The 16,962-nt window shown below is 39.5% G+C and overlaps 1 protein-coding gene across 4 annotated transcripts in view; it reads left to right on the top strand.

Moving 5' to 3' along the window:
• GPBP1L1 (GC-rich promoter binding protein 1 like 1) overlaps window positions 1–16,962 on the top strand; it is a 66,373-nt gene that overhangs the window by 40,705 nt on the left and 8,706 nt on the right. For all 4 annotated transcript variants that reach the window (XM_082613655.1, XM_082613654.1, XM_082613653.1 and 1 more), the window contains exons 6-7: window positions 5,254–5,326; window positions 6,574–6,767. In XM_082613655.1, coding sequence (XP_082469781.1) covers window positions 5,254–5,326; window positions 6,574–6,767 — 267 coding nt within the window. The remainder of the gene's footprint in view (window positions 1–5,253; window positions 5,327–6,573; window positions 6,768–16,962) is intronic.

Below are 16,962 nucleotides of genomic sequence, written 5' to 3'. Positions count from 1 at the left end.
GCCATGCTGCGTGGCTTATGGGATCTTAGTTCCCTGACCAGAGATTGAACCCGGGCCCTCAGCAGTGAAACCACAGAGTCCTAACCACTGGACTGCCAGGGAATTCCCAGGAAATAATTTAAATGTCTGTCAAAACAGGAATAGAAAAATTGTGGTATAATCATGTAATGGGCTACTTATGCAGTAATAAAAAAGAATGACTGATAAAACAACATGATGAATCTCAGTGAAGCTTTTACACAATAAGGTACATACTGTATGATTCCATTTATATGACATTCTAGAATAGGCAAATAATCTATGGTGAGAAAGAAAAACAGTGGTTGCCTGTGTGGAGTGGAGATTGGGGAAGGGCATTAGGAAACTTTCTGGTTGTAGAAAGTAGCTTTATCTTTATAGATTTGGGGGAGGTATAAGGATTTTTCAAAACTCATGGAATGGTCTACTTGGTGCATTTCATTGTGTGTAAATGTTATTTGATTAAAAAATAGATTTATGTCACTGGTCATGGAACAAACATAACACAAGCCTCCTGATGTGATTCACCTGAGGAGTGCCCTCCAAAAATTCATAACCTGAATCTAACCATGAGGAAAAATCACACAAACTCAAATTGAGGTTTCTATAAAAGAATTTTAAAAGATTCTACAAAAGAACTAGGCTGAATACTCTTTTAAAAAGTTATGGTCATGGTGGGGAAAGTTCCAGATTAAAGAAGACTAAAGAGATAGGACAATTAAAGGCAACATTTAAACCTAGACTGGATACTGGATGAGGGAAAAACAGTGATTTTAAACTTTGTTTTCCAGTAAAAGTATCAGTGTTACAGTTTGAATAAGAGTTGTAGATTAGATAATAGTATTTATCAATGTAAATTTCCTGATTGTTATAATTGTACTATGATTATGTAAGAGAATATCCTTCAAGTCCTTCAACCTGCAGATAGTTCAGGAAAAATATATATTTACAGAGAATTGTGGAACAAATGTGGTAAAATGTTGACATGAGACTGTAGATGCACGATATATAGGAATTCTTTGTATTATATTTGCAACATTTTTGTAAGTCTGAAATTAAGGAATAAGTTAAGAAAGAACACAAAGCAACTAGGATTGAAGAACCAAAAAAATCCATGGACAGGGACTTCCCTGGTGGTCCAGTGGTTAAGAATCAGTCTTGCAATGCAGTGGACACCAGTTCGATCCCCGGTCAGGGAACTAAGATGCCACATGCTGCAGGGCAACTAAGCCCGAGCGCCACAACTAGAGAGTCCGCGTGCTCTGGAGCCCGCACACCACAACTAGAGAGAAGCCCACGCACTGCATTGAAGAGCCCCTGAGCCACAACAAAAGATCCCACGTGCCACAATTAAAACCCAACACAGCCAAATAAAAGATAGATTAGGTAAGTAGGTAGGTAGGTAGATAGAAGATAGATAGATAGATTTTTTTAATTATACTCAAAAAATCCATGGATATCATCTACAACAAAATAAAGTGAGGTATCACAACATAGAGACAAACCACTAAAAGCTATAAAATCTGACTGGTATTGTGTTAGCAGTTGTGCAGGAGAAATTGAAGGAAGCAACAGGGCATCTGACAACCCCAGGATTTCCAGAAGAGCCAGTAATTGTTCTAGAAAGCTTAGAGAACATTTGAGAAGAGCAGCTAGAAATTAGGAGTGGTTTTCCATATTTCCAAAACTAGTAAATACAGAGATGTTCTGGGATAAGGTATAAAGGGTCTGACTGGACCAATCAGTAGAGAGAAATCACACAATAATTCGAACAAGGAAAGTTAATATAAAGAATTATTAACTGTAACAGGATGGGGTAATGAGTGATTGGCTAGTAAATAGTAAAGAGAACGCTAAAGAATATAAAGAACTTATAAAGAATATAGAGTTCTAAAAAACTATAAAGAATTGGCAGATACAAGGAGCAGCCACGAACCCTCGGACTAAGACAGAGTGCCCAGGGAAGAGTCCCCTGTTGCCCCATCACCACCCCAGGATTGAGATCCAGACCTTATCGGAAAGGCCTTAGCTGTGGCTCACTGAATGGCAGAGCAGTTGCTAAGGTGCTTCTCCAGGGAACATGCTGGAAATCTGCCCTCTAGAGTACCTCGTAAAGCTGTCCATGGGATATGTCACTGCTACAAAACCACTCAAGTCAGCGCTCACTTGTACTTTAGAACCTGGCTTAGCAGGAGCAGAGTGCTGCAGGAACCTGCTGAGTAAGCACACAGGAACAAGAAGCAAAAAGTCTCTCCTTGCGCTCTACTGACAAAATTAACATTCCAGCAAATTAACAAAGGGAAAGTTTTTAAAGTGCCCAGATACATTTACACAGAGCAAGCAGAAAGGATGACTTTGGAACCAAGAGACAATAAAGTTCAGCACAGAGTTCTATCACATTTAATACTAACTAGCCAATATTCCCATCCAGAACAAAGCCCCTCACTGAGGACAAAACTGCTGGAAATAGAATCCAGACTGAGCTGCAGGGACAGAGACAATAGAGACAAAGGGAAGAGAAGGTTCAGGTACAAGGCATGGGGAGGAGGAGGTGAGCCGGGACATCAAAGAAAGTGTGCCATCTTTTTGAGCACTCCATGAAGACAACAGAAGAGAGCTATAAAGTGTGATGTTAGAAAGCTATCTTGATCCACATTCACAAAAATTGATCACATAAAAATGAACAACATAAAAGGATCAAGAGAATAAGGAACAGAGTAACATTTCTACAGACAATGCAAATTACACCTGTAAGATGTGCACAAAACAGATAAGAACCATAACCTGTTATTTTAAAAATTGAACAAATGGTACAAGAACGACATAACCAGAAAATTTCACAGTGCTAGAACTTGGGAAAGAAGTAATAAGAGATTTCAGAAAAAAGACTAAACAAGAAGGAGCACAAGACAATAAACACTAGTGTTTTTCAAGAATTAGACAAAGGAAGCTTTTTAAATGAAGAAAAAACAATAGATTAAAATGAAGAATTGAAAAAAAAAGATACAGAAATTTGGCAAAAAAAAATCCAAAAGATCTCCCCTGCAAAAAATAATATAATGATAATAATATAAAATAACAAAAGTGAATAGCTTAAGTGCTAAAAAGTATAATTCAAGAATAATTTCATGAAATACAGTAAGACTTGAAACTACAAATTGAAAGGACAGCCAGAACAGCCAACACTTAGAAGAAACATATCCTTTGGACATGCAGACGTAAAGAACAAGTCACTTACAAAAGAAAGAAAATCAGACACAATTTGACAACGAAGCTTTATAACACAAATCAGTAGTGTAACAATTAGAATACTCAAGCAAAGGAAATGTGAGCCACGGATTTTTTACTCTGTCACAATTTATTCATCTAGACTCCTTCTGCCTTTCCTACTCCATCCAGAAGAGTGTGTTTGCCTGTCCACACTCTGTCTGATGTGTCCCTTTGTATACGGAGTTAATAGTTCAGATCGTGTCCGTATGTGCTCTATGCTAGTGGGTCTCCTCTGGACAGGTTGAAACTACACACCTGCTGGGGCCCCACTTCTGGAGGTTTTGATTCAGAAGCTCTGCAGTCGAGTCTGTGCATCTTTCTATTTCTTGTTTAATGTCCCATGGTCATTTGTGCTGAAAAGCCATTTTCCTACTCTGGACCAGATTGTAAAGTTTGGGTTTGGGCACCAGTGTCATCCTCACACCCCCATACAATTCGTTACTAAGTTGAGTCTGTTACTCTTAACACTTTTCGGTCCTTCCCATCATCTCTTCCTCTACTCCTGTCCCCTTCATACTTTCCTGTACTAGGAAACTGGTCTCCTAATAGTCTCCTAGTTGTTTATAGCCCTAAAATACATCCTTCAAGCTGCTACCAGACTTGTAAACTAATGGTTGGATCATGTTAACTGCATGAGAGTTGGATTCCCATCCCTAAAGAATAAAATTCAATCTCCCTTAAAAATACTCCACAATCTGGCTCTTACCTACTTTGCCAGACATTTCTTTCCCCAAAGAAAGGTCCTCTCATTCCCTAGCACTAATGCTGAACTATTTGCAGATCTCTTTTTCATGTTTTTCCTGTCTTGGTGTTCATTCAGCATTCTGTTGCTGGAATCATCCACTTTCCAGCTTTGGAATTCATCATTAGGGACTCTTCTTAGTCTCCTCTAATGAAACCTTTTCTGATAGCACTTCTCTTTCTAGTGGAATTGACTATTCCTTCCTTAGTACTCCTTCTTCCCTAATGTGAATTTTTATCATAGTCCCTATAATCTTTTTTTTTTTTTGATGTGGATCATTTTTAAAGTCTTTATTGAATTTGTTACAATATTGCTTCTGTTTTATGTTTTGGCTTTTTGGCCGTGAGGCATGTGGGATCTTAGCTCCCTGACCAGGGATCAAACCTGCACCCCCCTGCATTGGAAGGTGAGGTCTTAACCACTGGACTGCCAGGGAAGTCCCCCCATAACCTTTTATTATACTTACTTGTCTACAAGTTTATCTTTGTAGTAAGACTGTGACCCTTGTGGGGATAAGGATTCTTCTTAATTGTCTTAATTGCCTTTGTATTCCTAGCACATGATGTGCCTCTGCCCTAAAGCAGTCTCATTAGAAATGCTATGAATACTCATATTTCACTGACCAGATTATGCTCCTTAAATCTGAGAAAAGGGATTCACTTTCTTGGTCATTTAGCTTTCTGTGCCTCCTTAGTTGGCATACATATCCTACAGGAAGATGAGAACTTGCACACTTACTCTGTTTATTTTTTTATTATTATTATTTTTTTTATTATTTTTTTTTTTGCGGTACACGGGCCTCTCACTGCTGCGGCCTCTCCCGTTGCGGAGCACAGGCTCCGGACGCACAGGCCCTGCGGCCATGGCTCACGGGCCCAGCCGCTCCGCGGCATCTGGGATCCTCCCAGACCGGGGCACGAAACTGCGTCCCCTGCATCGGCAGGCAGACTCCCAACCACTGCGCCACCAGGGAAGCCCCACTCTGTTTATTTTTTTTTTTTAATTTAATCCTCTTCTATTAAAGGAAATGAAAGCCAAGAGAGCCTGAGATTGATTTTGCATTTCAACATCGTCTGTTTATTTGTTAATTCTGAATACACTGTTAGAGTGCTGCTGATATATAGTTATCAATATTTGATAGGTTCCTTGGTGAATGCTACTTTTCAAAAAGTGCTGAAATGATTAGTTTTCTGTATCAACCATTAATACCCCTTTTTTCCTAGCCTTCTTTGAATCCAGAAGCTGGCAAACAGAATCAGCCATGCAGACCTATTGGGACCCCTTCTGGAGTGTGGGGTAGGTAGATTTTGCCATTTTTAAAGGCACAACTTTAAATTTTTCTTAGCAGGGAGAGGAGAAAAAATTCTGTATCTGTTTTTTTATTCGTTTGTTTCTTTATCTCTGGTTTCTCACCTCATCCATTTGCACATGGTAACTAACTCTGCCTAGCTCTTACTCTGCCCCCCAAAATACCATTGAGATGTAATGGTAGTAGAGTCAGAATACAGACAATTGAGAGCTTGTAGAGCCCTGAATTTGAAAGCAGATTTTAAGCAAAGGGAGAATAATATAATATGCTCATAAGAAGTAATTTTTAATGTTGCTAATTTGCTTATAACAATTAAATTGAATTTTAATGTATTATAGTTGTCTCCTTAATATTTGGTAGACAGCTATATTCTAACTATACTTTCATATTACTAAATACTCTTCTAAAGTGTTCTTTGAAAGGCTAAATAATACCACGTCCCAGAGAACATTTTGTTCAACCAGGTTCCGTTAGCTGAGTGGGGTGTTGTTTTTGTTTTTGGCAATTATCAATGATGTTTGTTGTATAGGGCAGGGGGAAACCTATAAATACACACATTTTTATGTATATGTTCCTAATAACTAGCCTTATAAAAAGTTAGTAGAAAAATCAGTGTATTTCAAACCAAACCTGATCCTGTGGCATTGGGATCTTTGGCATTTACAAATTGTACTCTCCTAGTTCCTACATTAGATATGTTCAGTAGCCAGGCATCTTATTAGGAAGGCTTTAGTGTGTCTAAATACTGGGTTTGGATCTTGAGTTACAGGATTAAGGGCAATTGCTGTACCATTTCCCCTTTGTTAATGTATTGCTTTGCTCCAGTTTGCCTCATCAGAAGGTCCCATAGCAGACTCCTTTCTCCAATTTCCTCATCTCTCTGTGTTCTCATGCTGACAGGAGTAGCTACCCTTGGATATATTCTTGTTTGATCTATGCCTGAGTGATCACACCGTGCATGAGGCATGTTATACCCTGAAAGACTTCTAACATCTTTGGGCTTTTTGCTTGATTATGAATTTAGAATCAAGTGTTTTCTTATGCTGCCTTTTTTCCTATGGTTCCTGGGTAAGTGTCACTTTTGAGAGTATCTGTTAAGTGCACACCAGGAAATGTTTGTCACTTAGTCTCAACTGTCAGCTCTTTGTTCAAAGTGAGGCCTTTGTTTGAACTATGCTTCGTGTTAACCAATAGGTTTGACATTCTTTTGTCTCTCCACTATCGTGTTTCACAGAAAACCCACCTAGTGCCAAGCAGCCCTCCAAAATGCTAGTCATCAAAAAAGTTTCCAAAGAAGATCCTGCTGCTGCCTTCTCTGCTGCATTCACCTCACCAGGATCTCACCATGCAAATGGAAACAAATTGTCAACCATGGTTCCAAGTGTCTATAAGAACCTGGTTCCTAAGCCTGTACCACCTCCATCCAAGGTATGATTTGGAATCAGTGTAAGAACCTTATACAGCAGAGGTGGGAGAATAAATAAGAAAAAAAATTAGTAAATTTATTTTTTCCTGTTGAGTCACTCACCAGATATTCATTTGGTGCCATTGAGTTATATGTATAGTATTTTACTGTCTCCAAACTCTCTTCTGCTGCCAACTACATTTTTAGTAGGCCTCTCATACTCACTAGCTTCATCTCATAAACCTGCTTCTCTTGATTTGCTGTTTTCATTAATAACACCAACATTCATCTGGTCACGTAGCTGAGTATCATGGCTCCTGCTTTCTTCCTCCTGCTTACTCATTCCCCTCTCCCAAGCAGTTATAAAATCCCCATCAGTTTTTTCCTCTATGATATGCCCTTGTCATCTCACATTTACTGTTGTAGTGTACCCTTCTATTTCCTCATTTCTCTGTATTTTATCTTCCACAGAACTGCCAGAATGATTATCCTAAAACAGTTTGAATATATCACATCCCCTCCCATTAAGTCCCTTTAGTGATTCCAAACCATCTATATAGCAGGGGTTGGTAAACTTTATCTGTAAAGGGTCAGATGATAGATATTTTAGGCTTTGTTGGTCACATATGACATATGGTCTTTTTGTAATATATTCTTTTCTTTTTTCAACCATTTAAAAATGTAAAAAACATTATTAGCTCATGGACCATACAAAAATAGGCCTCAGGCCAGTTTTGGCCCAAGGGTCATGACTTAGCAACCCATGATGTTATAATACAGTGTCCAGACTCCTGAGCACTGGTGTGTATAATTCTATATAGCCTAAGCCTAATCTATCTTTTACTGCCCTTTCTTTTCTTACCTGGGAGATTTTCCTTCATGTTTATGTCATCCTCTCTGTGAATCCTTTTCTATCACATACATCTAAAGATCTAATTAAGCCTTGTATCTGACTGAATAGCACTCTGTCTCTAATCACAATATTTATTGCATCTCCTTTTTCATTTGGTTGTAATCTCCTTAAAGGCTTCAGGTCTTTTTCATATTTGTATCCCTAGCACCCTCACAAAAGCACACAATAATTGCTTGAATGAATTCCAGCCACTGTAAGGAAACAATTAGATTTACTGTGTTATTGAGAGAAAAAAACAGTGAGCATTAATTCACTTTTCTGTGTGTGCAAGCACTTGTTTGGTGCTTAAGAGCAACACAAAGTACAACATTGGTCCTCACCCTCCATGGGCTAAAAGTCTAATAGGGATGACAAGATATAACAATATAAGGTCATGTGATTGTATATGAAATAAAATAACAACAAATCCTAAAAACAAATCTTAAACAGTTTGGAATAACTAAATTAATTAAGCACTATTTATTTATTTACACAGTTCAGAGGAGCAAGGTTCAGCTTAGACTCTGACCATCAAGGGAAATTTTACTGAAAAACTAATTTGAACAGATCTTTGGAGGATGGTCCAGATTTGAATAGTCAGGGAATGTCTGGAGAGTATTACAGATTAGAAGAGGTGGTTAAATAAAATGTTCTGAAAATAGAAAACACTGGGCATATATGAGGGATAGGGAATGAACCATTCTGATTACCTGGTAGCACTGGAAAAATACCAGGACTGAGGGTCATTATCCTAGTGTTAATGAAGCTTTCAGGGTGGATAAGATCTCTGAGGGAAAGAGGATAGAAGAAGAGTAAAGAATGGGACAATAAGACTTGGGGAAATACTTAATATTTCATAAATATTAGGAAAATAACAACATAGTCAACAGGATTAAGAAATTGTAATTCAGACATAGAAAAAATCGTATGCTATCACACATCTGGGTGGGTGAATTTAAGATGGCAGCCGGGGTTGTCAGCACTTGTCAATTGCTGCCAATAGGTTGAGGGAAATAACTGAAAAGGGGATTTGGACCTTAGCAGTTGGAAAGCTTTTGGTGACCTTTGAGTTGAGGTTTTAGGAGAGTAGTGTAAGGCTGAAAAACAAGATTTCAGAGGATTCTGGAATTATGTGAGTGGAAGTGGAGGTAGTGGCACCTTTGAGACTTGACAGTAAAAGGAAACAGAATATAGGTGGTGGTAAATTTAAGTGAAAGGGTGAAGAAAATCTGTAGGAAGAAGTCGCTGGGGACAACTTGAAATATACTTGAAAGGTCATTAAAGGATCATGGCCCAAGAAGAAATGAATGGGAATAAACTGATTGACCCGTGGAATTATTTTTGAAAGGGGTTTAGGATACTTGTTCCTCTGATGTAGAAGGAAAAGAATATGAATTCAGTCAAGAGAGCAACTCCTATAAAGAAAGAAACTGGGGCTTCCCTGGTGGCACAGTGGTTGAGAGTCCGCCTGCCGATGCAGGGGACACGGGTTCGTGCCCCGGTCCGGGAAGATCCCACATGCCGTGGAGCGGCTGGGCCCATGAGTCATGGCCGCTGAGCCTGCGCGTCCAGAGCCTGTGCTCCGCAACGGGAGAGGCCACAACAGTAAGAGGCCCGCGTACCGCAAAAAAAAAAAAAAAAAGAAAGAAAGAAAGAAAGAAAGAAACTGTAGCATGGAAATTAACAGCAGGGCTTTGAAGTAGACAGATGACACTTTGCTCCTTCTTTGTGATACAACCTTGGACAAGTTTCTAACGTTCTGAATCTCAATGTCATCATATAAAATGGAGGTAGTAGTGCCTGTCTTTTAAGGGTTTTTTGAGGAGAAAATGAGGTACTTGTAAGTGGTAATAAATGGTAGCTATTATTATCAGCATGACAGCATACCTTTTGTTTGTTCCATTCCTTTAGAGTTTATAAAGTTTTCGTAAGTGTTAACTTCATGTGAAATGTCTGCAAGCATTCTGTTAGGCAATAGAAGAAGAGTATAATAATGAGTGAGACAAAGTCATATCCTCAAGGATCTTAGAAGTCTTTTGGGGGAGAAGAAGTGACAAGGATAAAAGTCATAACACAGAGCTTAAGATCAGTTTAGCCCTGTTGTGTAGAACTGAGTTGAGGATAGAATGAAGATAGGAAAACTAAAGTAAAGTCTACTGTTAACTATCCTTGCAAAAGGTTAGTGAAGCCTGAACAGGGATGATGCAAGTGAGCAGAGAAGGGAGATGGTGATGGCACACAGTGGGAAGCAAATCAGAGGAGGAAAACAGGACACTGAGCATTCATCTCCAGGAAACTGGGATAACTGTGGAACCATTTCACTGAAGTTAGAGAAGAGAGAAAGCAGAGTTTTCAGGAAAAGTTGATGAGAGTGGTTCTGGGACCCTTGAATGTGAGATGTTAGAGGAAGGCAGAGATGAGATAACTAGTAGGTAGATGTGGATTTATCCATTCATTCATTTTCTCTACACGTTCAACAGTTATTAAACATCGAGTATTTGTGTATTTAAAAGCTATATGCCACTAGAGTCAGAAAAATAATCTCAAAGAGTTGCTGTCTAGTGAAGAGACACATATAAAAAATAATTGTACTGCCCTGCCTGGAGAGGGTCCTCAGAGCCTTTACAGATGAGGCCATATTTGAACTGGGTTTTGAAGTGGCAAAGGAAAGAGAACTACCATTCGTTGACATCTTACTATGTTCCAGGAATTCACTAGGCCTTTTACATATAACATTTACCTTAATTCTAGGATGTAGAAAATTATGTAATATATGAGGTTACATTGCTAATAAAATTATGGAGTTTGGGACTGTAAAACAAGGTTTGTCTAACTTAAACTAGGGCTCTTTCCACTGCCCGAGAATACTTCCCATCTTGAAGGATAAAAAGGAGAGAGGAGGATGAGAATTCTGGTTTTAGAGTCAGACTTCACGCCACTCTAAGTACTTGGAATATAGTACTGACATATCCTAACTAGTCAACAAATGGTAGTTTTAAAACAGTAGGAGAGGGACTTCCCTGGTGGTCCAGTGGTTGGGAATCCACCTTCCAATGCAGGGGATGTGGGTTTGATCCATGGTCGGGGAACTAAGATCCCACATGCCACAGGGCAACTAAGCCCACGCACAGCAACTAGAGAGAAGCCTGCGCGCTGCAACGAAGACCCAGAGCAGCCAAAAGAAAAACCAGTAGGAGTTTGTTAGGGAGCAAGTAGGTGGGGCATTCCAGGCAGAGGAACTATTTGTTACCAAAAAGGGTGGGGGGGGGCAGCTTCCTTGGTGCTCAGTGGTTAAGAATCCGCCTGCCAATGCAGGGGACACAGGTTCGAGCCCTGGTCTGGGAAGATCCCACATGCCACGGGGCAACAAAGCCTGTGCGCCAGAACTACTGAGCCTGCGCTCTAGAGCCTGCGAGCCACGACTACTGAGCCCGCCTGCCACAACTACTGAAACTCGCATGCCTAGAGCCCGTGCTCTGCACAGGAGAAGCCACCGCAGTGAGAAGCCCGCACACTGCACGGAAGAGTAGCCCCCACTCACCGCAACTAGAGAAAGCCCGCGCGCAGCAATGAAGACCCAGCACAGCCAAAAATAAATAAAATTAAATTAAATTAATATATATAAAAAAAGGAGGCAAAACATGCCATGTCTGGGAAAAGACAAGTGGATGGCTGGTAGTTGGGAAGTGGTGGGGAGAAGTAAGACTAAAGCCAAATGATGGAAGTCTTTATAAAAGCTCAAGTGAGAGTTTAGGGGTCATATTAGCTCCATGATTTTAACAATTTGAATGATTAAACAAATAACTAGTTTTTCTAATGAAGTTCACCTAGGAACAGATTGCAGTAGAAGAGCACTGAGTATGCCTACATCCACTGAACAGACTGAAAGGAATTCAGGAGGCGAGAAGAGAATGAAGCGTCAGGGAATTGAGAAGGGAAAGAGGGACAGGTTCAGAAAAGATAGGTAACAAGTAATCTCTCCGTCTACAAAAACAGATATTTTAAAGCTGGCCATTGAATGTAATATGAAGACAAGATTTTTGCTTATTTATTGAAAGAGCTGTTTCATTAAAATGGGGATAGAGTTGAGTGTTGCAGGGAATTAAATAGCAAGAATGAACAAGTGAAAGAGCAGATACTGACTTATGCAGAAAACTTTGGAAATAAAAGGATTGTAGTAAAAGGGAAAATACATCTTTGTTTTTTTCCCCTTCGCTTCAGTAAGGTGGCTTAGCATGTTTGTAGATAAAATGGAAGAACTTACTAGAGAGAAAGAGATTAAAGATACAAAGGAGAAATAATTGATAATTTCATAAAGGAATGAGAACAAACGGATGTAGAATGGTAGAAAGGGAGGGGGACCTGTCAAAGGAACTTGAGATGCAAAGGAGAGAATTGGGGAGAGTTTGGATCCAGTGACGAAATTTTTTTTTAATAACTTTATTTTATTTTTTAATTTATTTTTGGCTGCATTGGGTCTTCATTGCTGCACGTGGGCTTTCTCTAGTTGCGGCAAGTAGGAGCTACTCTTCTTTGCGGTGCGCGGGCTTCTCTTTGCAGTGGCTTCTCTTGTCGCGGAGCACGGGCTTCTCTTTGCAGTGGCTTCTCTTGTTGCGGAGCACAGGCTCTAGGCACGCGGGCTTCAGTAGTTGTGGCTCACAGGCTCTAGAGCGCAGGCTCAGTTGTTGTGGCACACGGGCTTAGTTGCTCCATGACATGTGGGATCTTCCCAGGCCAGGGATCGAACCCACGTACCCCACATTGGCAGGCGGATTCTTAACCACTGCGCCACCAGGGAAGCCCCGGATCCAGTGACTTCTGACGTCAGTCCAGTAGGAGAAGACAGGATCATTTGAGGTGGAGAGTTGAGGTTGATTTGGAGTTAGGAGAAAAGGAGAGGATATTTTAAAAAGAAAACAGCAGCTGATAATGTGATTCACTTTAGTGGATTCCTTCTTTTTTCCTTCCTTTATTGATTGAAGTGTGGTTGATGTACAATATATAAGTTACAGGTGTACAATATAGTGATTCATAATTTTTAAAGGTTATACTCTATTATTCCTCGTGTTGTACAATATATCCTTGTAGCTTATTTTATACGTAATAGTTTGTGCCTCACCTCAGTGGATTTCTACATATATAATTCCTCTAATAAAGGGGGTACAGGGCATAATGGTTTTCTCTAGTGAGCAGCCAAACATATATAGTGTTTGAATTACTGAAAATTAAGTTGGAATAAAGTTGGACAGAGATGTCAGTATCCTGTTGCACGTAACACTGTCTGGTAAAACTATTGTACTACTGTGGCAGACACTCACCTGTTTCTGTGCCCTGAGGTGGCAATATTAAAAGAAAGAAAAGGCATCTGGTGACCCTGTGCAACTCTGGGAAACTATTGTCTTTGATATTTAGCCTGAATAAGCAGCCATCTTTAGATTTTCATCAGTGCAAGAAAAAAATTAATTTCCATTCCATTTGGGTCGTTGTCTCTTTTATCTGCTGGCATGCTCTTTTTGGAGGCATTGTGGAAAACCATATTGTATGCTAGTTGAGTAACCTTGGACAAATTACATAACTTTCTTTTTTTTTGGGGGGGGGTTAATTTTTTGCCTTATAACAAATTTAATCAGTTATACATATACATATGTTTCCATATCCCCTCCCTTTTGCGTCTCCCTCCCACCCTCCCTATCCCACCCCTCCAGGCGGTCACAAGGCACCGAGCTGATCTCCCTGTGCTATGCGGCTGCTTCCCACTAGCTATCTACCTTACGTTTGGTAGTGTATATATGTCCATGCCGCTCTTTCACTTTGTCACAGCTTACCCTTCCCCCTCCCCATATCCTCAAGTCCATTCTCTAGTAGGTCTGTGTCTTTATTCCTGTCTTACCCCTATGTTCTTCATGACATTTCTTTTTCTTAAATTCCATAGATATGTGTTAGCATACAGTATTTGTCTTTCTCTTTCTGACTTACTTCACTCTGTATGACAGACTCTAGGTCTATCCACCTCATTACAAATAGCTCAATTTCATTTCTTTTTATGGCTGAGTAATATTCCATTGTATATATGTGCCACATCTTCTTTATCCATTCATCCGATGATGGACACTTAGGTTGTTTCCATCTCCGGGCTATTGTAAATAGGGCTGCTGTGAACATTTTGGTACATGTCTCTTTTTGAATTATGGTTTTCTCAGGGTATATGCCCAGTAGTGGGATTGCTGGGTCATATGGTAGTTCTATTTGTAGTTTTTTAAGGAACCTCCATACCGTTCTCCATAGCGGCTGTACCAATTCACATTCCCACCAGCAGTGCAAGAGTGTTCCCTTTTCTCCACACCCTCTCCAGCATTTATTGTTTCTAGATTTTTTGATGATGGCCATTCTGACTGGTGTGAGATGATATCTCATTGTAGTTTTGATTTGCATTTCTCTAATGAGTAAAGATGTTGAGCATCCTTTCATGTGTTTGTTGGCAGTCTGTATATCTTCTGTGGAGAAATGTCTATTTAGGTCTTCTGCCCATTTTTGGATTGGGTTGTTTGTTTTTTTGTTATTGAGCTGCATGAGCTGCTTATAAATTTTGGAGATTAATCCTTTGTCAGTTGCTTCATTTGCAAATATTTTCTCCCATTCTGAGGGTTGTCTTTTGGTCTTGTTTATGGTTTCCTTTGCTGTGCAAAAGCTTTGAAGTTTCATTAGGTCCCATGTGTTTATTTTTGTCTTTATTTCCATTTCTCTAGGAGGTGGGTCAAAAAGGATCTTGCTGTGATTTATGTCATAGAGTGTTCTGCCTATGTGTTCCTCTAAGAGTTTGATAGTGTCTGGCCTTACATTTAGGTCTTTAATCCATTTTGAGCTTATTTTTGTGTATGGTGTTAGGGAGTGATCTAATCTCATACTTTTACATGTCCCTATCCAGTTTTCCCAGCACCACTTATTGAAGAGACTGTCCTTTCTCCACTGTACATTCCTGCCTCCTTTATCAAAGATAAGGTGACCATATGTCTGTGGGTTTAACTCTGGGCTTTCTATCCTGTTCCATTGATCTATCTTTCTGTTTTTGTGCCAGTACCATACTGTCTTGATTACTGTAGCTTTGTAGTATAGTCTGAAGTCAGGGAGCCTGATTCCTCCAGCTCCATTTTTCGTTCTCAAGATTGCTTTGGCTATTCGGGGTCTTTTGTGTTTCCATACAAATTGTGAAATTTTTGGTTCTAGTTCTGTGAAAAATGCCAGTGGTAGTTTGATAGGGATTGCATTGAATCTGTAGATTGCTTTGGGTAGTAGAGTCATTTTCACAATGTTGATTCTTCCAATCCAAGAACATGGTACATCTCTCCATCTATTTGTATCATCTTTAATTTCTTTCATCAGTGTCTTATAATTTTCTGCATACAGGTCTTTTGTCTCCTTAGGTAGGTTTATTCCTAGATATTTTATTTTTTTTGTTGCAATGGTAAATGGGAGTGTTTCCTTGATTTCACTTTCAGATTTTTCATCATTAGTATATAGGAATGCCAGAGATTTCTGTGCATTAATTTTGTATCCTGCAACTTGACCAAATTCATTGATTAACTCTAGTAGTTTTCTGGTAGCATCTTTAGGATTCTCTATGTATAGTATCATGTCATCTGCAAACAGTGACAGCTTTACTTCTTCTTTTCCGATTTGGATTCCTTTTATTTCCTTTTCTTCTCTGATTGCTGTGGCTAAAACTTCCAAAACTAGGTTGAATAAGAGTGGTGAGAGTGGGCAGCCTTGTCTTGTTCCTGATCTTAGTGGAAATGGTTTCAGTTTTTCACCATTGAGGACGATGCTGGCTGTGGGTTTGTCATATATGGCCTTTATTATGTTGAGGAAAGTTCCCTCTATGCCTACTTTCTGCAGGGTTTTTATCATAAATGGGTGTTGAATTTTGTCGAAAGCTTTCTCTGCATCTATTGAGATGATCATATGGTTTTTCTCCTTCAATTTGTTAATATGGTGTATCACGTTGATTGATTTGCGTATATTGAAGAATCCTTGCATTCCTGGAATAAACCCCACTTGATCATGGTGTATGATCCTTTTTTTTTTTTTTTTTTTTTTTTTCCGTACGCGGGCCTCTCACTGTTGTGGCCTCTCCCGTTGCGGAGCACAGGCTCCGGATGCGCAGGCTCAGCGGCCATGGCTCACGGGCCCAGCCGCTCCGCGGCATATGGGATCCTCCCAGACCGGGCCACGAACCCGTATCCCCTGCATCGGCAGGTGGACTCTCAACCACTGCGCCACCAGGGAGGCCCATGTATGATCCTTTTAATGTGCTGTTGGATTCTGTTTGCTAGTATTTTGTTGAGGATTTTTGCATCTATGTTCATCAGTGATATTGGCCTGTAGTTTTCTTTCTTTGTGACATCCTTGTCTGGTTTTGGTATCAAGGTGATGGTGGCCTCGTAGAATGAGTTTGGGAGTGTTCCTCCCTCTGCTATATTTTGGAAGAGTTTCAGAAGGATAGGTGTTAGCTCTTCTCTAAATGCTTGATAGAATTCGCCTGTGAAGCCATCTGGTCCTGGGCTTTTGTTTGTTGGAAGATTTTTTATCACAGTCTCAATTTCAGTGCTTGTGATTGGTCTGTTCATATTTTCTATTTCTTCCTGATTCAGTCTTGGCAGGTTGTGCATTTCTAAGAATTTGTCCATTTCTTCCAGGTTGTCCATTTTATTGGCATAGAGTTGCTTATAGTAATCTCTCATGATCTTTTGTATTTCTGCAGTGTCAGTTGTTACTTCTCCTTTTTCATTTCTAATTCTATTGATTTGAGTCTTCTCCCTTTTTTTTCTTGATGAGTCTGGCTAATGGTTTATCAATTTTGTTTATCTTCTCAAAGAACCAGCTTTTAGTTTTATTGATCTTTGCTATCGTTTCCTTCATTTCTTTTTCATTTATTTCTGATCTGATCTTTATGATTTCTTTCCTTCTGCTAACTTTGGGATGTTTTTGTTCTTCTTTCTCTAATTGCTTTAGGTGCAAGGTTAGGTTGTTTATTCGAGATGTTTCCTGTTTCTTAAGGTGGGATTGTATTGCTATAAACTTCCCTCTTAGAACTGCTTTTGCTGCATCCCATAGGTTTTGGGTCGTCGTGTCTCCATTGTCATTTGTTTCTAGGTATTTTTTAATTTCCTCTTTGATTTCTTCAGTGATCACTTCGTTATTAAGTAGTGTATTGTTTAGCCTCCATGTGTTTGTATTTTTCACAGATCTTTTCCTGTAATTGATATCTAGTCTCATAGCATTGTGGTCGGAAAAGATACTTGATACAATTTCAATTTTCTTAAATTTAC

Source organism: Mesoplodon mirus (genome assembly GCF_964341445.2).
Source record: "Mesoplodon mirus genome assembly, chromosome: 3".
Classification (NCBI taxonomy): Eukaryota; Metazoa; Chordata; class Mammalia; order Artiodactyla; family Ziphiidae; genus Mesoplodon; species Mesoplodon mirus.
Note: the sequence above shows the minus strand (reverse complement) of the source record. Positions and strands in the feature narration are given on the sequence as shown.